This window comes from Manihot esculenta, chromosome 14, assembly GCF_001659605.2.
Source record: "Manihot esculenta cultivar AM560-2 chromosome 14, M.esculenta_v8, whole genome shotgun sequence".
Classification (NCBI taxonomy): Eukaryota; Viridiplantae; Streptophyta; class Magnoliopsida; order Malpighiales; family Euphorbiaceae; genus Manihot; species Manihot esculenta.
The window spans coordinates 11,011,788-11,029,261 of NC_035174.2; the positions used below are offsets into that span (position 1 = coordinate 11,011,788).

Below are 17,474 nucleotides of genomic sequence, written 5' to 3' on the forward strand. Positions count from 1 at the left end.
TAAGTCGAGTGAGCCAGATACGACATGATGAAACCATAGTAAAGTGTTGACCTCCGACATGCTTATCGTCCCCTCAGTACATCACCAGAATCATAAACGCGCATGCGACAAAACATATTGGTGTAACGTACACAATAAATATGTTATAGGTTAACTGGCTCTAATTTATTAGTTGACTGTCCAACTGTAATACCCGGCTAGATTCTGGTATCGGAATTCCTACCGTCCGGTGGAATCTCGGATGTCGGAAACCTCTAGAAGGGTAAAATCATATTTTCATAAAATGTTTTAATGTATTTAATGATTTTAAGTAAGAAATGAATTGAGTTTTAAATGAAAAGGACCAAGGAGGCATTTCCAGGTTCGGCCGCCGAACGTGGGATGGTTTAGGGGGGCAAGTTAGGCTTCTGCAAGTCTCAAAGGTTCGGCCGCCGAACTTGCATGAGATGTGGGGGTACGTTCGGCTACCGAAAGGTGGTCTGCCAGCCCTATATAAGAGCTCCATGGCCGAAACGAGCGAGTTTTCTCCCCATTTTCGGCCACGGTGAGTTCATGCTCTCCTTTGGTTCGTTTTTGATGTTTTTCCTCCAATCTTTCATGTTTTAACAAGCTTTGTGTTGATTTGAAGAGATTTGAGCAAAAAGAGCAAGTTTGGAAGCTTGGAGACCAAAGAGTGGATTTCTCCCTACCTCCAAGCTAGAATCGTCTTTCCTCTCGATCTTCAAGAAGTAAGCTTAGATCCAACCTTTCTTGCATGTTTTAAACTAGTTTTATGAAGATCTATGGGTAGAAATGCATGATAAGTTATTGTTATGTTTATGGGTTTATGTATGTTTATGTAGAGGCTTGAGCTTCACATCTGGACCAGTGAAATGTGCTGTCAATATAGGAACCTTTATATCAGATTCAACAGTGTAACACAGACTGAGAGTGCCGGTGGGATCTTAGACACGTTCTCCATTGATAGCACTTTCTACTTCTGATTCCAGTTCTGAGTAAAATTCTTCTGGGACTAATGTCAATGTGGTTCCAGAATCAATAACTGGGAAATTTTATTCTTTTCTTTCCAACACTTATAGCTTCCAGTGTCAGAAAGTAGAAGGTGTCAGGATTTTTGCGGATTAATGGGGTAGACATGGTTCCCTCACCTGAAACCACGCCTTTACTTCCAAAGTTCAACTTGCTTGAGTTTGCTGTTCTGGAGAAAAATGGCACCAAACAGTAGGAAAATTTCCCACCGATTGAAGAACCCAGTTGAGAGATGAGGGAAATGGAGCCACCTCCAAGGCCAACAAGGCCTGAAACTTGTCCACTAAACGCTCCACTCACTACAAGATAAAAGCGGATCAGTAACGGAAATTAGTAACGGATAATATCGATTTCTAAATAATAACGGATTAGTAACGGATATTAGTGTAGGAAACAAATTAGTAACGGATTACCAAATCCGTTACTAATTTGTTACTAATTTTTATAATGGATACTTATCCGTTACTAAATGGTTTTAATTTTCATTGTATAGTAACAGATATCCAAATCCGTTACTGAAATGCAATTTGTTTACGTATTTTAGTAACGGATTGTAATATCCGTTACTAAATGATCAGTTAGTAACGGATTAGATCCGTGACTAAAGTAAAATTATGAATTTGACGATTTCCCTCTTTCTCCCTCCCGTTATTCACATTTCTGAGCTTTCTCTCCCCAAAATCCCTAATTCTCTCCCCATCAATCTCAGCTTCCCTCTTGGACCCATTGACATCGTTGCCCAAATTGATCGTCGTTGGTACATCGCCCAAATTTATCGTCGTCATCGGTATATCACAGCTTCTCCATCACCGTCGGTACATCCCAGCTTCCCTCCATCATCGTCGGTACATCCCAGCTTCCCTCCTGAAGGCACTGTTGTCGTCCCTCCCCTCCCGTCGATACATCGCATCCACTGCTTGTTTATTATTCTCTTCTTCAAGATCTGCATTTTCCATTCTCCAGGTACTCTATTTTCATTCTTTAAGATTTAATTTTGTTATTTTAGATTTGTTATTCTGCTAATGTTTTAGATTTGTTATTCTGCTCGTGTTTTAGATTTGTTATTCTACTTTGTTTTGGATTTCCCTAAAAAAGAACAAGATCTGCTGTGCATTTGAGTGTAGTTGCTGTGCATTTGAGTGTGGGCCTTTAAGATTGACTTTTGTTATTTTAGATTTGTTATTCTGCTCGTATTTTAGATTTGTTATTCTACTTTATTTTGGATTCCCCAAAAAAAAAAACAAGATCTGCTGTGCAATTGAGTGTAGTTGCTGTGCATTTGAGTGTGGTCCTGTGCCTTCATTATTTCCCAGTGTTCATAAGCAGCTTTAGGCTTACTGTTTTACAACATTCTTGCTGTTTCTAAAACTACAGAACAGATATCGTTTAGCACTCCCATTTCTAACTTTTCATTGTAGGGAGTAACTTGATTTTCTGAGATTTAATAGGTCAAAAAAGGCATGTGGGGCTGCACCAATCTCAGGGGTTAAGAAATAACAATGCTTAGTCCTATGAACTTCAACTGTCTAACTGCTCCAAAACCAAGTACTAGTCCTTAGTTTCAGGATTTCATTTGTTCCTAACTTACAAATGTTTTGAAAATTTTGAGTCAGATTTCTCCTTTTTTTTTTTTTCACAAATCAGTTTATCTATATGTGATGGATCACAAACAAATCAGGCATTTTATTTGAATGCTAGGCTCTACTTCTTGTCTGTTTCTTCCTCTTCCTTTGAAAGCATTCCCATAACGTATTGTCTTAAGCATGTCCAGTATCCAAGTTGTTGTCTACAAGTGGGGCATCGGTTATGCACCCTTGTTTTACAAGTTGAACAAAGATTATGCCCATTGTGGCACTGCACAGAAAAAATAAATAAGTAAATTTAAATAACACATTAGAAAAAAATTTCAGCTAGCATGATGAAATTTTAACAGCCAACAAATCTGTCTCATTCAAAATGCACAGAAGCCACAAGATTGGATTCTTACATCAAGTCCATACTCCTTTAGTTTGTCATATTTCAAGTCTTAACTCACAATTCCTTCCATGTTTTAAACGTTCAAAAAGGTTTAACCCAGAATATTTCAAACAAAATCCAGCATAAGCTTACTTTTATATATGCCATAGGTTCATACAATCATGTGATGAAACCCCCTCGAATTAAGTCCTTTGGGATTTTGCAGATTGAAAACTTATTCTACTGTAATGCACAAATATTAAAAAACTACATACAACATCCTATTGTCAACTCACTAGCATATAAAACCTCCAATCTACCAAATTCTCACACTCAAGCGTCCTAAGATTCACATCAAAGATTCCAAGTTTCATATGCAAGCAGATGGTTCCTGTGAATCCTGCTAGTCGTAAATAAGCAATAGAGAATCTATAGACGACTGAGAGCAACAAGTTTCAACCCATTTTCCCTTCTTCTGGCTAGATATTTTGAAAGCAAAGCTAGGACACTGGGAGGGAATAATTTCAAGTAAGAATTCCACTTGGTAAATCCTACTCCTGCTATTTGGAATAAATCATTTACAAGAAAATAATTCAATTGAATTCTTACACAAGCTTGCACTATTTATATTTTTAATAATAATAATAATAATAATAAAACTTAATGTAAAAAGAACTAATTCTTCCATTCCAAACGTGAGAATTAACAAAAAATAAAATCATTAATTTATATAATCATTAATGATATTACCTTGTTGTGAAACTGATCCACCAGTAGCTGCCAAGGCTGAGGCTGGTATTGTTCCTGTCCCAGTTGCAGCAATTATGGAAGGCTCTGCTTGCTGTAACAGCCACTAAATTGTTTTCCCATCAGATTTGTGACCCAATTCTCTGGTCAATTGAAAGATTCTTGCTGCACAAAGAGCTGGCATCCTTAATCTCCTTCCTCTACCTTCAACCTTTGTGTGTTTGTCCTTGTTTGAGCTTCTTTTTGGTGCTAACTGCTTCTTTTGATCTTCTTTATCTGCAATTACAATCTGGAAATCTTTTATTTCTGCTGGTTTGTTCTCTCCCATGCTTGCCTTCTGTGGCTGTTGTTGGCTTTGGTTTTGGTGTTGTTGTAGGGTTTGAGGAGGTTAGGTCAAAAAGCTAGGTAGTTCATGTGGGTTCTTTGAGTTTGAGCCCTTGGGATCCATGAGCAGGAAGAGAGGCAAACTAAGCTTTAAAAAAAATGATGGGTCCTCTTTGATTGAAGAAGATGACCTGAAAAGTCCTACACTTTCATGAGTTTTCACTGTTTTTGGCAAGAAAAGACTCAAGAGGGCAAATAAAATCAATAATTTCTATCTTCCCTCCACTATATTTTTCACCTTTTCTCTCTCTCCCTTGCCTTTCCAAGTTTGAAATTTCACACATGGGTACTACACTTCACTTCATAACTATAATTTTCACCTCAGCTGGTGTTGTTTTCAGCTAACAATTTCACCATTTCAGACTAGCACATGAAGTCAAAGGATATAAGACAAAAGTTACACTCTTAATTCTCACGTTCCATGAATGATATGCTTAATTTATTATTATCTTCTCTTGCAACAATATATGGTGCCATCTCTTGCAAGGAAGTCAAAAGTGTTGCTTCTGCTATTTGAATCCTGGATGCCCCTTGAGTAGACACAAGGCTCAAGAGTTGCTTCTATCCCACTCTTTGCCCATCCTTCACATAATTAGTACTAATTTGTTTGGATTTTAATTTGAATTTTTTACGCCTCATGTCATTTAGATATTAAATAGAGCTAATATCTTGATTTCAATTTTTTTAGATTAGGATGTCGTTCTGACCAATTTTTTATTTACTTTTATATATTCTAGGTACAATAAGTACAATATGCATTCTGATAGAGGTTGGATGTATGCAAGACTAAAAGATGGTCTACTAAATCCTTTATTCCTTGAAGGATTAAATGAATTCATAGCAGCTGCCAAACAGTTTCCAGACTGTTTGAATGGAGAATTAATTAGGTGTCCATGTAATCGATTTAAGTGCCAAAATCGAAGTTTTGAAGATGAGAGTACAGTTAGGTTTCATCTCATGAAATATGGGTTTGTTAGAGACTATTATGTATGGTATTTGCATGGCGAAATTCAAAACTACAATGTGGTCCATGGGAGAAGTAATGATTCGACTGACAACACTTACAATGTGGAATATCAACATGGTGAATTCTCTAATGCTTATGAACAACTAGTTGTAGATGCAGCAGGACCTAGTTTCTCCCCATCAATTAGTAATGAGCCTCCAAATCAATCTACTCAGAGATTGTATGACATGTTGGCCGCTGTTAATCAGGAATTGTGGCCAGGTTGTGAAAATCATTCACAATTGTCAGCTATGGCAAGGATATTGAATATCAAATCTGAACATCATTTGTCTGAACGTTGCTTTGATAATATTTGCCAATTCATCAAAGAAATTTTACCTACTGATAATTTGTTTACTGATAATTTATACTCTACAAAGAAATTACTTGAAGGCTTGGGATTACCAATTCAGAAGATTCATAGTTGCTTAAATGGTTGTATGATTTATTGGGGTGAGGATAATGAATTGCTCAGGTGCAAGGTGTGTGATCATCCGAGGTATAAACGATTGCGAGATAGTCAGAGCTCTAGTAAAACCCAAGTTGCTTATAGTAAAATGTATTACATGCCAATCACACCTAGACTACAAAGGTTGTACGCATCTAATGCTACAGCCAAGGATATGACTTGGCACGCCAATCATGGGACTGATGATGATTTAATGCATCATCCATCTGACTCGCATGCATGGAAGGTTTTTGATAACAATTGGTCTCATTTCAGTGCTGAGAAACGTAATGTCCGTCTAGGACTGTGCACCGATGGTTTTCAACCCTTTGGACAATCTGGTCAGCAATATTCATCATGGCCTGTCATACTGACACCGTACAACTTACCTCCATGGTTATGCATGAAAGGTGAGTATATGTTTCTCACTATACTTGTCCCAGGGCCTAGAAATCCAAAAGATAAGTTGGATGTGTATTTACAACCCCTAGTAACTGAGCTGAAAGATTTATGGGATAATGGAGTTGAAACATATGATGCATTCAATAAAGAAAATTTCAACTTGCGAGCTTCTTTACTGTGGACTATAAGTGATTTTCCTGCTTATGCTATGCTATCTGGATGGAGCACTGCAGGACGGACCACTTGTCCTTATTGCATGGAAGATAGTGATGCGTTCACATTGACAAGAGGAGGTAAGCAATCATGGTTTGATAATCATCGTAAATTTTTACCTCCTAGCCATTCTTTTAGAAGAAACAAAACAGCTTTTAGGAATAATGTATCTATTACTAAGAAAGCTAAACCACCAATTTCTGGTGAAGAAGTACTGAAACAGATTGACGAATTGGGGTTTAAGAGAGTTATAGATGAAGATGCATTTGAAATAAATTCCCGTCTATCAAAGCAATGCGGTTGGAGAAAAAGAAGTATCTTCTGGGATTTACCGTATTGAAAAAGTAATTTGATTCGGCACAATCTTGATGTAATGCACATTGAGAAAAATTTCTTTGAAAATATAATCAACACTGTAATGAGTGTTGAGGGAAAGACAAAGGATAATGCTAAGTCAAGGGCAGACCTAAATGTGATATGCAATCGGCCAGAGATGGAAATGGATCAAGTCACTGGGAGATATCCAAAAGCTTGTTATACTCTAGATAAGCAAAGTAAGCAAGTGTTATGTGATTGGCTGAAAAATCTAAAGTTTTCCGATGGATATGTTTCTAATATGGGGCGATGTATTGATATGAAGAAGCTGAAGATGTTTGGGATGAAGAGTCATGATTGTCATGTCTTCATGCAGCGGATTATGCCAATTGCATTTCGTGAGTTGCTTCCGTCAAATGTGTGGCAGCCCTTAACAGAGTTGAGTAATTTTTTTAAGGAGTTAACATCTACCACTATAAGTGAGAGTGATATGTTGCGGTTGCATGGTGAAATTCCTTTAATCATATGCAAGCTTGAGCGTGTTTTCCCTCCAAGCTTCTTTGATTGTATGGAACACCTCCCTGTCCATCTAGCATATGAAGCATGGCTGGCAGGTCCAGTGCAATATCGATGGATGTATCCTTTTGAACGGTAAGTTCTTTTAACTTCTCTTTAATTAAGTTATTTAATAATGTTTACTAATATCGGTCATATATTTTATAGATATCTGCGACGGCTTAAGAATAATGTCAGAAATAAAGCTAGAGTCGAAGGATCAATATGTAATGCGTACCTAGTAGAAGAAGCAACTTCATTTTGTGCACATTACTTTGAATCGCATGTCCAAACTAGACATCGAAAAGTGCCAAGGAATGTTGATATTTCAGAAAGTACTGAAAATTATGAAGGCAATCTATCAATCTTCATGCAGTCTGGTCGACCAATAGGAAAAGGGACAACCAGATATCTTATGGAGGATGAGTATAAAGCAGCACAAGTGTACATATTATTAAATTGTCCAGAAGTGAAACCCTATATTGAGTAAGTTATCATAAATAAGTGATTTATATATTATGTTCAAGTAATTACCTTTTCTAATGGAGTTGAGGTTTTTCCAGCATTTACATTGATCAATTGCGCTCAAATGATTCGTTGGTCAATGATTCTCAGATTGACATTAAATTGGAGAGTGAATTCTCTATATGGTTCAACAATTTTGCTCATGATTCGTGCAATAACATATCCAACAAGTTTATCACATCGCTTGCAATGGGTCCATTACGAAGTGTGACATCATACAATGGATATATGGTGAATGGATATAAGTTTCAATCGAAGTCATACTGTGCAAGTAGAGCAACTATGAACAGTGGGGTGTGTATTAAGGGGTCAAATTACAGCAGCGAAGAAAGCGATTACTATGGACAATTGCTTGAAGTTATACGTTTGGAGTATCCAGGTCTTCCAATCAAGCGAGTTGTACTTTTCAAATGCAATTGGTTTGACCCCACTCCAAATGTAGGCACAAAGATCCATAGTAAATATAAACTTGTCGATGTGAATCATAAACGATCTTTTAATAGATATGAGCCTTTTGTGCTGGGAGTACAAGCAATACAAGTGATATATACTCCGTATCCTAGCCTAAAGCGAGATAAAATTGAATGGTGGGCTGCTATAAAAGTCAAAGCACGTTCTGTAATTCAACTTCCAACACAAGAAAATACACAACCTGCTGATGAACCATTTCAACAAGATGAAATGGAACACACTGCCATAATTAGAGAAATTGATGATTCAACACAACAATTAAATGATCCAACTGGGGATGTTATTGAAATTGATGATGGTGAAGAAAATGATGAAGATGAAACTATAATAGCAACAGAAACAGATGATGATGATGATGATGATAATGATGACTTAGATGTAAATAGTGAATAGAAGGTATAACATAATTGATATCTATTTTTACTTTTAGTTATTAAATATGTTAACTACATATGATTTTTTTAATGTAAATCTGTACAGGATGAGAGGACGAGGACGCGGATCTTCATCACGAGGTCGAGGAGACCATGGCAGGGGTAGTGTCCACACAACTGAATCAGAAAATGTCAATCAAGATTTGGTACAACACACTACTTTGATTCCTAGACCAGACCAGGGTGAGAGATCCACACCGGGTGCTGCATCATCCACTCCTGCTTCAGTGCACACATCTGCTACTGCCTCAGCTCCCATAGGTTTGCCACCTATTGCATCTACGGCTACATCTGCATCTGCATCTGCATCTGCTTTTGGTAGTTGTGGACCTACAGGGCTCAGACCACATATTTCCTTAGTAAACCCAGTGTGAGTAAAATTTATAAGTATTTTTAACTATGCATTTAATTTTTTTGCTTATTTCAAAATAATTTTTTTGTCAATTATTCTTTTACAGCATGCAGCCTTCTGATCCGATTGCTAGGCGGATTACCTTGATCTTCAAGGAAAAGTTAGTAGCAGATGGCTTTTGTTGGAAGAATGTACCAGAAGAGGTTAAAGAATTCTATTGGCAAGAATTTAAGGTAATACAAATTATATTGTACATGTGATTATTTTAACTGTGCATTATTTGTAGCTAAATGTGAGTAATTACAGAAATACTTCTTATGGGAGGAGGCAATAGAACAGCTTATGAAGATAGCTTGGAGGAAGAAAGCTGCCGAGCGGTATCGTAGCCTTATGTGTAGCGTAAGGAATGGGAAGGAGAAGAGACTATCACTGACAGAAGGAGTAATGGATGCATGGCAATCCGCTTGGGGAGCAACTGAGTATAAAGAGAAATGCAAAAAATTCTCAAATAACAGAAAGAGTGAAACAGGTGGGCAAGGCGCTGGCCCATCAAGACATTGTGGAGGATCCATATCTCAGTATAGGCATCAACAACAGATGGTACGTAATATTCATTCTCACTTAAATTTTTTCAAATACTTTAAATTTATCCAATTTATTGTGAATTTATATTGAAGCATGTTATTACTATTTATATTTTACTTGCAGCGTGAAAGACTAGGCAGAGATCCTCTACCTCATGAGTTATTTGAGGCTACGCATAAGAAGAAGGGTTCCTCAGAGTTTGTTGATGCACGCTCAAAGGCCATTCATGTGAGAAATTAAATAAATTTATAGTAAATTATTTGATTTGTAGTTTATACTGTTATATCACATGGTATTTTTTTTGAAGGACCGCTTTCTGACTTTGAAAGAGCAAGCATCACAGACAGATAATGACAGTAGTCAGGCATCCCGCATTGATGAGGCTCAGTTATACTTTGAGGCAGTAGGTGGAGAGAAAAAAAGAAGGGTGTACGGTCTTGGATCACAGGCTTCAGTTTTCTTCCCAAACAAGACTTCTGCTAATACATCCTTCACATCAGCTCAGCAAAATCAGGATCTTCAAGATGAAATGGCTGATCTCAGACGCAAGCTACAGGAGCGTGAGGATAATGAACAAGCATTGATTGAGCAAAATGTGCGGATTACCTCTGAGCTCTCACAGGTGAAGGATTTACTTATGCAGCTTGTGAGTGAAAGACAAGGGAACCAGCCTTCAGCTCCCGGTGAGGGAACTTCTGCACAGCCTGCACAGCCTCCTGATCAAGCAGATGAAACTAGTGATGAGGACGAGGACGATGACACTACTCATTTATAGTTTCTTTTTTCATTACACATATGTACTAGGATAATAAATAATTTGTTAATTTTTTTAGTTTAAAATTGCACAACTTGATGTTTGGATATATGTTTGGATATATGTTTGATTTGATTTACATAATACATGATATTGGATTTGAGTTCATTCATGACATTTGGTTTTTACATTTTGTTATTGAGATGAGTTGTAATATGTGAGTGTATTTACAGGTTAAATTATCTCATTAGATTATATAATTTATAATATTTTATTATAATTTTATAAATAGTAACGGATTAGTAACGGAAAAATCCGTTAATACGTTTTCATAATTAGTAACGGATTTCTGTAACGGAAAAATCCGTTACTAAAAAAATTCGTTACTAAGACCAATCAAAAGGGAACCAAATTTAGTAACGGAATTTCCGTTACAAATCCGTTACTAATTTAGTAACGGATTAGAAAATCCGTTACTAATGCATTAGCAACGAGGTTCACTGTAACGGAAAATTTCCGTTACAAATCCGTTACAAAATAATTTTAGTAACGGTTTTTTAATAATTAGTAACGGAAATTTCCGTTACTAATCCGGTAAATTTTTGTAGTGATTATTGTTATGTCCACAGCCAAATACAGATTTAGCGAGAGCCACAGGGCGGCCACTTGTAGAACCCAAGGTAATAGTTTCAGCAGCAAGATTTCCAACAGTGAAGGAGCCATCTCCATAAGAATATGAGTAATGACATTGATTCCTTTTGCATTTTCTTTCAGATAGGCTTCGACATTGACGAGTGGAGCAGGAAAGGTCTCTATAAGTTGATGAAGATTTTGGATTAAAAATAGGAGCATCTTGTTGATAACATTCGATACAGGGGAGACACTTTGTCCATATAGGGTCGCTGCCCGTGTCAGCTATGGCTAAAATTTCAAAAGCTGGTGTGCCAAGTGAAATTTTCATTAGATACTCCCCCTGATTATTGAATACCTTAGACTCCGCCATCGTGGGAAAGACCGAAGAACTCTCTTGGTTAAAATGATGGACACGACCTATTGATATACGAAAAGCATTAGCGAAGCGTTGAGTATGAGTTTCTTCAGGTCTGTAAAAGGGAGACGTTGGTGAATCTCTGTTAATCAGTTCTACACTAAAGCCATTTCCCGGTTCAGAAGCAGCATCAATGGAGACTAAACAAAAGAGACAAAATGTGAAAATGGCTAAAGCTACAATGCTTGCCATGAAGACGATGAAAGAATGGTTATGGAGATTAGGTTAGTGAAGATTTCAAAACTTTTACTTTAAAAATTAAAATAAAAATTTTAAAAATGATAAATCTAATTATAGTCTGGTTCGGTTTATTAGCGATTTGAATAGTCATTGCTTATTATAATAGCTGTTAATAATTATATATTAGCTTATTAGTAGCTAACAACGGTTAAAAAAAGTATTTATTATAAAATAAATATTAAATTAGCAGTTAAATATAAAATTATAATAAAAATTATTAATAAATATATAAATTTATAAAAAATAAAAAGATATATGTGTAATTGTTAGTGGCTTAATTATTAAGTCGAGCAATTTGTGTTTTCAAAGTTTTTTTTTTACTAGAGTTTATAACTTTTGGAGTATAATTTGAGATTTATCAGATTTATTTAAATATATTTAGGAGTGAGTAGTATTAGTTTAAATCGTAAAAATTGATAAAATCGAATTAATTTAAAATTTTAGTTTAATTTTTATTTATTTCAATTTAATTCAATTTTTAATTTTAAAAATTTCAGTTATTTCAATTCAATTTAATTTTGATTAGAAAAAAATTAAAAAAAATAAACTGATCTAATTAATGATTATTTTTAATAATATTTAGAAATTAGATCATATTAAAATATTCTAATTAAATTTTAAAATATTAAAAATAAAATTTAAAAAGTAAAAAAATTTATTAAAAATTTAAATCAATCAAATCAAATCGAATTAAATTGATTTGATTTCTAATCAAAATTGATTCAATTTGATTATTATAAATATTAAAATTTTAATTTTCAATTTATTTGATTCGATTTTAAATCAAACCGTTAGAATACTCCCACTTAAATATATTTAACATTTGGTTAAGTTTGTAATCGCGTGTTCTTGAAGATGAATGGACTGTGAGTGAGTCCTTATGGTAATGTGATGGGCCCACATCACACATGGGGAGATTGGCTTGATTTCATCAACTTAATTAGATAATGCTGCAATTATTTCAGGAGAAAACCACAATAGATCTAATAGCTTTTTGGTAAAGCAATAGTATTTTAATTAGTACATGATAATAAGTCTGTTTAATTATGATATCATACTAATAAGCTAATTTGCACTAATAGAGGTTTTAGTTTCGCATTAAGTGAATTAAATTAAAAATTATTTTATAAATTTAATTTAATAATAAATGTATTAAATTAAATTGTAAATGAGTGAACAAAAGAGAAGTATTATCAAAAAATAAAAATAAAAATAAAATTTATCGATTAAATTTTAAATAAATATATTATCCGAGATTTAAAATATTAGTAATTAAATTATCAAATTTTATTTTTTATTTTGCAGTGAGGAGATACTGTTAAATGGTTAAAGTGAATTTGGGAGTGGGTTTACGGTAAGTCTAGATCATGATAAGGATAAAATAGAGTGTCCAATGAGAGTGACAGGGCAAGATGTCCAGACAAGATTCCATTAAACCAGTGGGTGGGGATTGAAAGTGTACAGTATTGATATAGAAATTTCTTGAAACCTATTGGGAAATTTCTCTCTCAAATAATTTGAAAGCTGCTGCTTCAATGTCTCCATCACTCACTATTTGTGGTAAAGCTGTTCTACACAAATTTAAGGTTGGTCTCCACTCTTCACCCACACAATTCTCACAATGTTTCTTCTCATTCATAAAAGCTCTATTTCACAGGACACCAATCATAGCCCACTGGAATTCCAAAAACCACCACCCTCTCTCTCTCTCATGCATGTTTTGGTGGATTTTTCCCCAACTGGGATTTGAATTTGAATGAGATTAACTATGGATAATGAACTTAATTATATATCCCAGCTCAATTAAACACACTTAAAAATACAGTACAACCAAGAATTATATGCTATTTTCGATACGAATGAATTATTAATGAAAATTTTAATTTAAATAATGATTAATTATGATATAAAGGGTATTTAGGAGTTCACATGCATAAGAAAGAAAAAGGTTCTCAAATCAAAAGGCAATCTAATACTGATAAGAGATAAAAATCTCTTGATTACATCCTTGTCTAAGCTGACAAACCACACATGCAACAATTTTTTAAAAATTAAATGTTTTACAAATTAATATACCAAAGCATCCATCTTCACCATTACCGATCAAGAAAAAAACAAAAAAGATAAAGAAAAAAAAGGCTCGATCGACATCCTCTCATGTCGATTTCGATGTCCTTCAATCATTTCTGCCAACCTGCATACAGAAATTAAATAAAAAAATAAAATTAATATTTAAATTCTTAAATTACCAGTACGATAAATATTATAATTAATTATAATTTATAATATTAATTTTATTACTATATTAACTAATAATGGCGATTATAAATAGCAGCAAAATATAATTATTACATGTTATTATTATAAAATTATAATTATAATAATATTAATTAATATTATCACTAAAAACTAATTTTTAGTAATATTTATAACTTTAGGTGTTACTATATATTTTTATGTTGACTTAACAACAATTATTTATATTGTTATTATATATTAATTAATATAATATCAAAATAAATATCGATGTAAAATATTTTATTAATAATTTTAATATTAATATTTCGACCATTTAGCAGTACCAGCTTACATAATGCATTGACCTCATGACTTTGTCTATGCCTGATTTATTTGATGACAGTATTAATTTTTAATTTTTTTAAAAAAATTTTTAGTAAAAATTATTTATTTTTTATATAATTAGCTTGGACTGAAATTCTAACTTCCAAGAATCTAGGTGTGGAAATCTCTTGGTAACTTTGGACATGTGAGACTCTGTAGTAGTCACTTTAAATTTCGTAATCTAGTTCTTTTCCTTCCAAGAAAAATTTGATATTACTAAATAGGCTTATGCAATTAGGTGGCTCATTATATAACTATAGTCTATATTTGAACCAAATTATTAAAGACTAGTTATATTCTTGGATTTATAAATAAAGTAATGAAAGTTGGTGTTAAATCCAAAAAGGAAAATAAAAATTAAAAAATAAAAAAGAAAATTAGGTTGAAACACTTAACTTGGGTCGTCTAAAGAGAGCAGGTGTAACCAGGAGGAGGTGTCTTGCCACAGGTAACCAGGAGTTGAAGAGCAATGGGGACATAGATGTTAAGATTGAGAAGCTTGAGCTTGAGAGTGGTGCACAAGCAGACTGCAGCTTCAAGCTCCACAAGTCCTTGAAGAACTGGGCAGCACTCGTTCACAACTGGGTCACCAAGACCAATGTGCACCAACCCACCAAGAAGATCCACACAGGCACCCAGTTTCAGAGTATCAATTGGGCATGTAGCCTTAGCACCTGGTGGTGGTGGGCATGGAGTGCTACCTCCCTTTGGTGGGTTAGTGATCACCGGCGGGTTCACAATAGGAGGGATAGTGATTGGTGGTTTGATAATAGGAGGAATAACTGGTGGCAAGTTGATTGGAGGATTAACAATGGGAGGAATAGTAATGGGACCTTTAGGAGATTTTCCCTTGTGGCCCTTATGTTTTGGTGGATACTTGCCGCAATAACCACAGCCAAAAATTGGGGTGGCGGAGGAAATGCAAAGAATGCAAATGAGGAGAAGAGCTGAGATCTTGGAGGAGTCCATATCTTCTTCTTGCTTTTTCTATTGAAAGCAAAGAAGAAGTAGAAGAGAGAGTGAGTGATAATGGAGTTAGAGTTGAGTGTTATATAGCAAATTAAACAATAGCGAGGACTGAGGAGTAGAAGAAAACAAAAAGAAAAAGAAAAAAGAAAAAAAAAAAAACCCTAGAGCACACCACGTGAACGATGGCTAGGCTTAGAAGGCAGCTGCCAAAATTTGCAAGTTGGCAACTACCTTACAAATAATAATACATGAATCCATATCAGACCCATTATTCTTAATTTATTTATGTTTTACTAGGATTAGTTAATTATGGGATTGGTGAAACACACCAAGTTAATTAAAAAAGCTATAGCTAGGTAGAATGTTTTCTGATTGGATACCTAGAAAATTTTGTATAAATGTAGTTAAGCATATATAAACTATTGACTAACCACTTATAATATATATGCTATCACTTTATAACAATAGGACAGAAATTTTAGCTCAAGTGTTGAAATTGTACTTATATGTCTTAATAATAAGTGATTAATTCTTATTTTCTGACTGATTAAGTTCACCTTAGTTAATCTCACTACTATTTAGTTTCATTGTAATCATTTTGAAAGTTTCCAAAGGTCAAATGCTAAGAGAAGTCCAACTTTAACCTTTTTTTTTTAATTATAATCTTTTTATTTTTATTAATTCTAGTCTAATTTTAAAATTTTGCGTCAATTTTAACTTGCTGTTAAAAATTATAATTCAAGCAGTTGGCATAAATACTGATGATTATTCAAGCAGTTGCATAAACACTGATGATCGCTGGGCATCCTACTCCTGACGGCAAAGCCAAGCCTTAGGAGAAAACTCAGGCTCAAAGACCCATCAAACTTTTCTCATAAACAAATCAAATCACACGGAGCGCTCTAATCCGATAACATGAAACAGGCCGAATTAGGCATATGCACAGTTCCATCCTCTAAAAGCCTAGTCCGGTGACGTGACAGGAGGTAGGGAGGGTAGACTCAGTCACTTCGCAACCCTGCTTGCATGCGCGCTGAAAGGAATTAAATGGCCGCCTGGCGTGTAGAGAGACTCTAACACATCTGTACGTACGGACCTGAGTGGTAAAGACAAGTGGCGTCATCATAGAGAGGCAGTTAGATATCACCAGAGGACAAAAGGGAAAAGAATAAAAGGGAAAAAACGTTTTTCTCTCCATCTAAATTTACACAACTACTGTAAATTCTATTTTCTAAATCTCATAATATTAAACACTAGCATTAAGTGTGCTCTTTTTACTGACAAGAGAAAATTCTTCTACATTGCATTATAAAACTCTTACAATGTTTCTTTATAAGGTATTTGTCATAGGTTTGATTTTAAATTTAAAGTCACTCTCAACTCACAAATATAAAATAGATGCTCCATTGAAAGATTGAGACAGATGATTTACCAAGAAAGGATGAGATTGAGATTAAGAACAATCTTGGAACATCACAGGATGGGGCTCATAGGATCCTTGCCCACTGTAATAAGATGCAATGACCATGCTCTTTGGAGTTTGGAGGATATGTTCAAAATAGTTGTAATGATTTATTCAAAAATAACTTTTTGTTTCAAAAAATTATCATATGGGGTCTTATGGTGTTATTCGATTGAAATATTTTTATTTTTGCTTTTGCTTTTTGAATATAAAATCAGATTTTTTTTTTAATTTATGGGTCATAAACATAAAGTAAATTTTACTTTATTCAAAAAATAAAGTGATACATGTACCATCACTATGTGCAGCATCACAAGACAAACAGGAAATTTCAATCCAAATCCAAGTTGCATTTCACTTTTTGCTTTCTTCTGATCTTTCAAACCACAAAACATTTCAGGCCCAGGTGCTTCGCTTGCAATAAACAATGGCAGCAAATTTTACAGTACCGTGTGCATGTGTGTATGGAATAATTTCTAAAATATACGCAGTTTGAATTATTTCTTTACAAAATGTTCACATTGATCATTAGTCATATTAGAAGCGTATATATGAAAATTAATTATGACTGATAAAGTTTCAAATTTAATAAACTCAAAGAGTGGTGGTGAGTCTGTTTGAATAAATTTAAAAATTTTTAATTTTTATTTTTTTAATTTTTAATTAAGATTTATCTTATAAGTATCATTATTTAAAGTTATTTTTAATATGATAAAATTTCTGCTTTTAAAACAAATATTATAAAATTATAAAATTTTAATTTTAATTAAAATTAAATTAATTTTATAATTGATTTTTTAGTGAAATTCATACTCAAGATCTCGTAGATACGGAGACAATTACGGTATCAATAAATTAAAATTAAAATTAATTTTTAATTTAAATATCGAGCAACTTTCCCTGACAGGAAACCTTAGTTCTTCCTCCCTTCAATACATAATTTTTGTCAAACTTTCA

At 34.1% G+C, this 17,474-nt stretch overlaps 2 protein-coding genes and 1 pseudogene across 3 annotated transcripts; 1 reads left to right on the forward strand and 2 right to left on the reverse strand.

Annotated features, from left to right (window-relative positions):
- Positions 1-824: 824 nt before the first annotated feature.
- Positions 825-11,434, reverse strand: LOC110600489 (annotated as a pseudogene).
- Positions 6,333-8,849, forward strand: LOC122721710. 2 transcript variants are annotated; one of them, XR_006348436.1, is made up of 3 exons: positions 6,333-7,151; positions 7,224-8,447; positions 8,532-8,849. XR_006348436.1 is itself a non-coding variant. In XM_043950228.1 (3 exons), exon 2 carries the CDS (start codon positions 7,770-7,772, stop codon positions 8,442-8,444), a length of 675 nt encoding a protein of 224 aa, XP_043806163.1. In that variant the 5' UTR covers positions 6,616-7,151; positions 7,224-7,769; the 3' UTR covers positions 8,445-8,447; positions 8,532-8,849. The 2 variants fall into 2 exon arrangements, 1 of the variants encoding a protein (XP_043806163.1); XM_043950228.1 differs by having other exon boundaries at positions 6,616-7,151.
- Positions 11,435-13,411: 1,977 nt separating the features above from the next.
- Positions 13,412-15,120, reverse strand: LOC110630923 (36.4 kDa proline-rich protein). The gene is made up of 2 exons (XM_021778573.1): positions 14,482-15,120; positions 13,412-13,658 (listed from the first exon to the last, which is right to left on the reverse strand). The coding sequence occupies exon 1, from the start codon at positions 15,053-15,055 to the stop codon at positions 14,492-14,494; it is 564 nt and encodes a 187-aa protein (XP_021634265.1). The 5' UTR covers positions 15,056-15,120; the 3' UTR covers positions 13,412-13,658; positions 14,482-14,491.
- Between the last annotated feature and the right edge of the window lie 2,354 nt (positions 15,121-17,474).

What these genes read in the sequence shown, in the direction of transcription:
- LOC122721710 (XM_043950228.1), top strand. Translation starts at nt 7,770, where the DNA reads ATGGGTCCATTACGAAGTGTGACATCATACAATGGATATATGGTGAAT.
- LOC110630923 (XM_021778573.1), bottom strand. Translation starts at nt 15,055, where the DNA reads ATGGACTCCTCCAAGATCTCAGCTCTTCTCCTCATTTGCATTCTTTGC.